Source organism: Ornithorhynchus anatinus, chromosome 5 (genome assembly GCF_004115215.2).
Source record: "Ornithorhynchus anatinus isolate Pmale09 chromosome 5, mOrnAna1.pri.v4, whole genome shotgun sequence".
Lineage (NCBI taxonomy): Eukaryota > Metazoa > Chordata > Mammalia > Monotremata > Ornithorhynchidae > Ornithorhynchus > Ornithorhynchus anatinus.
Genome location: NC_041732.1, coordinates 52652585 through 52661101, shown reverse-complemented (window position 1 = coordinate 52661101; position 8517 = coordinate 52652585). Strand labels below are relative to the sequence as shown.

The 8517-nt window shown below is 52.5% G+C and overlaps 1 protein-coding gene across 1 annotated transcript; it reads left to right on the top strand.

Moving 5' to 3' along the window:
- The first annotated feature begins 2293 nt into the window (after positions 1 to 2293).
- Positions 2294 to 3383, top strand: FOXB1 (forkhead box B1). Its single transcript, XM_001518098.4, has one exon. It carries the CDS (start codon positions 2324 to 2326, stop codon positions 3347 to 3349), a length of 1026 nt encoding a protein of 341 aa, XP_001518148.2. The 5' UTR covers positions 2294 to 2323; the 3' UTR covers positions 3350 to 3383.
- The last annotated feature ends 5134 nt before the right edge of the window (positions 3384 to 8517 follow it).

Sequence of the window (8517 nt, the reverse complement as noted above, 5' to 3'; positions counted from 1 at the left end):
CGAGGGGGATCTAAATTATCTCTCTCTGCCGGAAAAGCGCAGAAATCCTCTCTCTGCTCGGAAAATACAGACAGAGCGCCGCAAAACTTGCCCCCCCCCCCCGCCCACCCCGCTCAACGCCGGATGTAATCGATCCTCTAACTTCTTCTAAATCGATCTACGGGGCTAGTCCGGAAAACCCTCGGTTAGTGTACCATCTGCCTTGTATTGGCAGCTCTCATTTTTTTTTTTTTTTTTGGCCCGGGGTCCCGTCACGCTCCTGGAAACCTCAAAGCACAGACTGGCGAGTTTCACCCAAACGGGCTGCTTTAAAAAAAAAAACAAAAACAAAACCCAACAAAAAACAACACAACCCCCAAACCCTGAACTTTTATTTTAAAACACCTCCCCGAAAAGACTCGACATGAGCTCTAGCCCGTTGTTGGGGTGGGATTGTCTCTATCTGTTGCCGAATTGTACTTGCCAAGCGCTTAGTAGAGTGCTCTGCGCCCAGGAAGCGCTCGATGAATACGATCGGAAGAAGAAGGACAGGGGAACAAGTTTTCGACAACCATCCTGAATCTTAATAATAACAATACCAAGAACAACAACAACGATCATAACGATGAGGACGATAACGACGATGCTGCTAAAACTCCACACCCCCATCCCCACTTGGGCCGCACAGGGAAAGCAAGAACTTGAGCCCAGCCTTGCGGGGCACCGCGAAACGGTCTGCATTTTCATCCTCATACCCCCGGCGACGAGGCACGAACAGGGGGAGGAGGGGGGTCCGAGTTGGCGAAAGGGAAAAGTCTCTCGTTAAGGAAGGAGAAGAAAAAGCCCTGCCTTAAGTTAGCCGACAATACGAATGAGATGACAATGCAGAACAAACAGAATACCCCAGCCGAGCCATTTCCATGTCAAACACCGCCCTGCTCGGTAGCTCCATCTGTAAGTGTGAATCGCAGACTTAATTCTCTCTGCGCGAAGCCCAGATCTTAGAGAAGGGGGGGGGGGAAGGGGCATACCTTCACAGGCACTGGGGCTGGGGGGTTTGGGGGGGCCTGGGGAGGGGGCCTGGGGAGGGCTGGGTGCCACCACGCTTCAATTCCGGTTGCTGAGCCTTTTCACCCCTCGCCTTGTCTTCAAATGGAAATGATTTCTATTGGCCCAAGGTGTCCGTGTAAATAGGTGTAAATGAAACCCGATTATGCCTCTCTCTCTCTCTCTCTCCTCTCTCTTTCTGTCCCAGCCAGCTCCCCCCCCCCGCCCCCCAACACACACACACACCGCCCCTCCCTCCCCCACACCCCTCCCTTTTTCCCTCCTCCTCCTCCTCTTCCTCCTCCCAAGGCGATTGTCATATGATAGCCAAGAAGTGGCACATTAATGAAGCGCCTCTACAGGGGTCTTTTCTGCTCCTGTCACCGCATAAAACTATCAGATGGTTACAGGAAGGACATGGAGGCAGCTACTTAGCTCAGCGCCGCAGCGGAGGAGGAGGAGGAGGAGGAGGAGGAGGAAGAGGAGGAGGAAGAAGAGGAGGAGGAGGAGGAGGAGAAGAGAGCAGGTCCTGCAGCGGCCGCCTCCTCCGGCGGGGGTCCGGGGAGCGGAGCTCGGGGTTTGGGGGGCGAGGAGGGCACCGGCCCGGGCATCGGAGAAGACTTCCCCCCCCCCCCCTCCCGGCGGATCGTCCGGGGTGGGCATCCTCGGGGCCCAGCCGGGCACCGGAGGCGGTTGGCGGCGGCATCCCCGATGCGCCCGGCCAACTTCCAGCAACTTTAAGGTGGGCATCTCCGGGAGGGGCGAGGCGAGCGGGTGGGCGCGGCCCCGTCTCCATCTGTCCCCGGCGGGCGGGCACCTCCTCCGGGGCGGGCGACCGACGGGGGGGGGGGGGGGCCCGGGGCCGCTCCGTCCAGGGGAGGGTGTCCCTTCTCGGAGCCTCTCGGCCCCTTTCCCCGGGGGGCCGGCTCCCCCTATTCCACCACCCAACCATCCACCCAGCCGTCCACCTGAGCACCCAGCCGTCCACCCGAGCAGCACCCCGCCGTCCACCCGGCCACCCGCCCGAGCACCCAACCGTCCACCCAACCACCCGCCTGAGCACCCATCCACCACCCAGCATCCACCCAACCCCCCCACCTGAGCACCCAACCGTCCGGCCATCCGCCAGCCCACCACCCACCTCCACCCAACCACTCAACCACCCACCCTCCCCGCCCCCCAGGCCTCCGCCCCCTCGCCCCGGCGGTGCCCACCTGTCCGTCCCTCCCCCGCAGAGCGGAGCCGGCCGTCGGGGGACGGCGGGGTCCGTCGGGGGCGTCCCGTCGGGGGTCCGAAGATGCCTCGCCCGGGCCGCAACACCTACAGCGACCAGAAGCCCCCCTACTCCTACATCTCGCTGACGGCCATGGCCATCCAGAGCTCCCCGGAGAAGATGCTGCCCCTCAGCGAGATCTACAAATTCATCATGGACCGCTTCCCCTACTACCGGGACCACACCCAGCGCTGGCAGAACAGCCTGCGCCACAACCTGTCCTTCAACGACTGCTTCATCAAGATCCCCCGGCGGCCCGACCAGCCGGGCAAGGGCAGCTTCTGGGCGCTGCACCCCAGCTGCGGGGACATGTTCGAGAACGGCAGCTTCCTCCGGCGCCGCAAGCGCTTCAAGGTCCTGCGGCCGGACCCGCTGGCCGCCACCAAGGCCGGCCCCGAGGCGGTGCATTTCCTGCAGCAGCAGCAGCAGCAGCAGCAGCAGCAGCAGCAGCAGCAGCAGCAGCACCACGCGGCCACCAAGCTGCGGCTGAGCGCCCTGGCCGCCTCGGGCTCCCACCTGCCCCCGGTGCCCGCCTACGCCCACGCCCTGGGCGGCGTGGCCCAGCCGTCCGGCTTCAAGCATCCCTTCGCCATCGAGAGCATCATCGCCCGCGACTACAAGATGCCCGGCGGGCTGGCCTTCTCCGCCCTGCCGCCCGTGCCCGCCGCCGCCGCCGCCGCCGCCTACCCGCTGCCCGGCCAGCTCAGCCCCATGGGCACCTCCCTGGGCCCCGGCTGGCCCCACGTCTACGGCCCCCTGGACCCCTCCGGGCCCCTGGCCGACTACGGAGCCGCCTACGCCGTGCCCCTCAAACCCCTGGCCCACGGCGGCCCGACCCTGCCCGCCATCCCCGTGCCCATCAAGCCCGCCCCGGCCGCCGTGCCCGCCCTGCCCGCCCTGCCCGCGCCGCTGCCCGCGCTGCTGTCCAACTCTCCGCCGTCGCTCAGCCCCACCTCGTCGCAGACGGCCACCAGCCAGAGCAGCCCGGCCACCCCCAGCGAGACCCTCACCAGCCCGGCCTCCGCCCTGCACTCCGTGCCCGTCCACTGACCCGGAGCCGGGCACCGTCGGGGCATCCCCTGCCCCCTCCGGCCCCCGTGCCGACCCCCCCCCCCCCTCCCCCAAGCCGGAGCCCCCACCCGGGCAAACTGGGGGCAGATCGGCGCCCCCCCCCCGTGCCCACCTCGGCCCGCAGCTCCCCTCGGTCGGTCCCCCCGTCACCGCTCGGAAGTTTTGGGAAACGAAAGGCGCGCTCCATCTCCCCATTTCCCCCCTCCACACCCTCCCCCCCCCAGACCTCCCTCCGTCCCCCTCCAGACCCTAGACGCCCCCCCCCCTGCCCACCCCCGGGTGCCCCCCTCCCCGGCACTGACCTCGGGCAGCGCCCCCGGGGTGTGACGGGGTCCGCACCGAGTCCCGTTGGACCGAAAAACCCGATACTGTTTACATAACGCCCCCCTCTCTGGATAAAACGCGGAACTCGGGCCGGTCCTGGGGGGGGCGGGGGGCTTCCGGACTCTACCTGGGACAAGGTGAGCGTTTTCCCGCAGCGCGGCGGAGGCGCCTCCCAGCTTGGACCGGGACGGGAGAGAGGAAAGTTCATCCCAATGATGAACTTTCCCATCGACCTACTGACCCTTTTTAAAAAGCTATTTATTTTATTGTCTAAACGCAATAAAAAAGAAAAGAAGCGCACCCTCCAGAAGATATCACCCCGGGCGGGAAGAGTCGGCCGGTAAAATGAGCTTTTTTTTTCCCCGCCCCCTTCCAGAGATCTCTCGTCTAGGCAAGTCTTTCCGTTTTCCCTCCGAACTTTTCCTAGCTGAGAGAACTCGCCAAGGGATGTAAATGCTTGTGAATAGGAATGACGATAAGACGTGTAAAATGCACTTTTGTTTGCTATATTCCTTTTAGAGTTTTAGGTAGTTTGCTGGACACCGAACTGTTGTTCTCTCGTGAACTGCTTAAGTTAAGAAGAAGAAGAAGAAGAAAAGTTGTAGCGGCATCGGAGCCGTAAAGAAATCCTCTCACTTTTTCCTTGATGTACAGAGTCAGCATGACGTTTTAAATATTGATGTTCTCGTTCCCAGCATGCGTGGTTAAGACAAAGGATTAAAAAAAAAAAGTGTCTACGTTAAATTATGAACCTAGTCGTCCAAATAATATTTTCTCATTAAAATACGTAAAGTCAGATTTTCTTTCTTATTCGTCTTTTTGAATTGTTGGCATATAAAATACTAACGTGAAGACATTTTCGAAAGGTTGATGCTTCGCTAAAAGTACTTCTCGATGTCTCTCGTCTCCTGGGTTAAAAGGGTAAATTCTTTCCCCCCTCAAAATCAGCAGCCTCTTCCATTTTTGCACCCCATCAGTGTGTGTGTGTGTGTCTGTCTGTCTGTCTGTGTGGTGGGGGGCAAGAAACATTTCTTCGGGTGACTGTTGAAGGTGTTAACATACAATTGCAAGCGTGAAGAGACTGTGTAACTATTACAGCTCCGGAGAACTAACTCCTGGGAGAAAGACATTCTTTTCGAATGAAAGTTTGAAATTTATTATGGCAACGTATTTACCTCGACATATGTGCTTCCTACCTTTAATCCTGCTCATAACATCTCCGGGACAGCAGTGCAGTTTAAGAATAGGTAAAAGGGTTATTTTGGTAGGGTAAAACTAGATTTGCTCAATCCTTAAACTGCATTGTTTCCCTTTTTTTTTAAAAAAAAAAATTATCTCAACTATTGCTCCCCCTGCCCCCCCCCCTTTTTTCCCAGGGTCAGATATTTCGGTATTTTTGAAATGAAACCTCCTCATCACTTTGGAATTAAAAACAACATTTCATTTCACTCTGAAAAAATACCGCGTGGTTATTTTAATTAAAAAGGCGAAAACGGTTGCATCTCAGGCTCTTCTCTAAGTATCTATGTTTCTCAGATTTGGGGAGAATCTGAAATCACCAGAAATTTACGGCCCAAACTTAATTGAAACTACCGAAGGGACTGTCATATTTCTAAAGATGTGTGTGTATATGTTCAGATACGAAGTTACAAGACAATGAGCTGCCTAAATGCTTATTATCACTTGAGACCAAACTCCTTAGCCAACAGGCAATGTATTCCGCGTAAAATGATTAAACAGAGATGCCTTGTGAAACACACACGCACTCACACACACACACACACACACACTTTGCAATACAATACCATACATTTCGAACAGGAAGAGGAGCCCCTCATCTCCTCGATACCCAGAAGGGTATTTGCAAAAAAAAAGAAAGTTTAAGATTAATCTACAGTGAAATTAATTGTGTTGCAACCTATTTATTTTTAAAGCGTGGATCTTACACAGAAAAAAAAATAGGTGGAAAATAAATGAATCATTGGGCTGATTAAAATGCATGAAGCTACTAAAGCTTGTCAGACGGGGGACAACTGAACTCATTCATCAAGTCCAACCCACGATTATATCAACAAGATCAGCTAAAGAAAGCGCTGAAAACTTACCAGGACACTTGGATTTAAAACCGTTTAAAAAAAACAACCAACTTTCCCAATTTAAATGACCTACATTTTCAAGGAACGCATTTTCACTTCCCACCCTCTCTCCCAAAAGGCAACACCAAACTCATTCCGTGAAGGTACCAAAACAGTTCATCCCAGAGAGATCGAATATAAACTGCCTGGGCACAGCCGTGTCAATGAAGTGGGTATCTGAAGGGGTTCAGCGAGGCCTCAGATATTTTTTACCAAGTATAATTGGCTGAAATTATAGCAGAAGCCCATTTCCCTTGAAGAGAATCAGTCAGTAGTCAGTTAATTCTAGGTATACACGTCGTGTCTGCATCCATTTTCGGAGGAAGAGAATATTATCAAATTCGAAAGGTTTACTTCAATTTCATCTAAAATAAAAATCTATTTTTATTAGATCCTGCAACTGGCTTCGCTTAAAGGTATGAAAATAAGCCAGCTTTCCGTTCCCCCTGAGGGGAACAAGAGTCATTCGTGCCCATCCAGTTTCCTGCACCCCCCCCCACCCCTTTTTTTTACGTCGTTTCTGCAATTTTGATCTGACTGAGAATATTGACAATTTTTAAAAGAGTGCAAAATCCAAACCAGGCCCACAGCCTGTTGCCCCAGTGGAAAACTGGGAGCTGTTGATTTCGATCCCGACCATCAATAAGAAAGTTCATACACCCGATGGTTTGAATTTACTGCTTTGTCTCATTAAAGCTCTCACTGGGGCTCAAGTCCAAAGTCAATAAATGCAGAACTGAAGAAAAAAAGAACAACAAACGCAAAAAACGACAACAACGGGGTTTGGGGAGGAAGGACAAATAAGAAGAATCCACTCGAGTCTCCTTCGGAGGACTGAGAGAAATGATTTTTTTTTTTCTCCCCAGTTGATTGTTTGGAAGCAAAGATATTTGATTTGGGTTCTGGGGTTACCAGCATCAGGACACCTTCTTCAACCCGTCATTCTTCGCCGTTGTGGCCCAAGCCTGTTTTTAGGGTCTGCTGGCACCTGGGTGAATGCCGAATGGTCCTCGGGGCAGTTAACTAGTCTCTGCAGCTGCCCGGCCAACTCCACTTTGTTTGTTGTGATTTCGAAGAGGATGCAGCCACCGAGAATACAAGGGGGTCCTGGTGAGTGAACCCCTGAATTCTGGCCACAGGGGAATAAGGGAGAAGGGGTGGGTGGCTGTTATTTAGGGAAGTGGGAATCATTACGGATTTTCTGTTAAGGGCTGACTATGTGCCAGGCACTGTCCTAAGCGCTGGGATGGATACAAGCAAATTGGGTTGGATACAGTCCCTGTCCCAAGTGGGACTCACAGTCTCAATCCCCATTTTACGGATTCATTCATTCGATGGTATTTATTGAGGGCTTACTGTGTGCAGAGCACTGTACGAAGCGATCGGGACAGTACAATGAACAGTGACATTCCCTGCCCACAGTCTGGGGGGGGGTGGGGGGAGGGGAAGGGGGGAGGGGGGCGGGGAAGGAGACAGACATCAGTACAAATAAATAAAAATGGGGATTGTGCCATGGAAACATGAATCTTGTCAGGTATTTGATGGGGGGTGGGGGGAGGTTGAAGGAGAAGGGGAGAGGAGAAAAGAATTCCAAGTCAATTCGTGGGTGGGGAAGAAGAAGAGGATGTACCTTTAGAAGGTCCTGGAACCCAGCTATGTCCACAGAGTTGATCTTCAAGGCTTAATATAAATGTCATTTTTTTTCTCCCTTTAAACACACACACACACACACACACACACACCCCACAACAAAAACAAAACAAAAAACCCCAATCCACGAGCTGGGAAGCCTTAAAGGAGCTGTATTTGTTTCGTTTAAACTAACAACAAATTATCTAATTAATATGTTTCAATTACAGCATGAAAGGAAGAGGCTGTGGACCGCCTGCAGTGGGTTCACAATAGCCCCAGAGCCCACTATAGGAATTTACAATAACTTCACATCTGTTTCTTTATTTCCCACTTTTCGAGTTTAAAACTCCTCTCAAGATCACTTCAAACCATGGCCCAAGTTATGAAATATGTCCCTCTGCCAAAAGGGGGACAAAACTTTGTACATGAGGCTTCATTTGCAAGCAAGGAAAGGAAAGCCCATTGAAGAGCATTAAACAAATATATTAGAATTCTGTCACTTTATGCAATTGAGTAGATCAAATAAAGGGTCCCCGGCTACTTCATTCACTCTCATTCACTTGAATAGAAAATGCAAAGAATAGCAAACCGAGACTGGGCCACCGATGTAGATTTAGCTCCTTTTTTCTAAGAGACAAAAAGGCTGAATTTTCACAAACACATTGCTGACTCGGGGACTAGGAAACCAGCTCTGAAACCCCTTTGGAATTTAAATTCATTTTATCTTCCTCTCTTTTTGGGTCTGTTTGCACTACAGTGCAAGATGCATCGGCATCCTTAGCTTCTGGAAAAAAAAAAAAATGGGGGAGGGGAAGGGAGTGGTGGGCTGGTGAGGGCCTTGGGATTTACAGGGAGTATGTGTCATGTCCAACTATCATTGAGCTCGGAGATAATAGTTTCAATTTACCTCCCAAAACAGAGGCGATAATATATATTATATATATATATATATATATGGTTTTATATATACATACAAATATGTATATATTAAAGCACTCTCAAATCCCGAACTTTATAGATTAGGGAACCGACTTTCTACCTTTACCTTTAGAAATG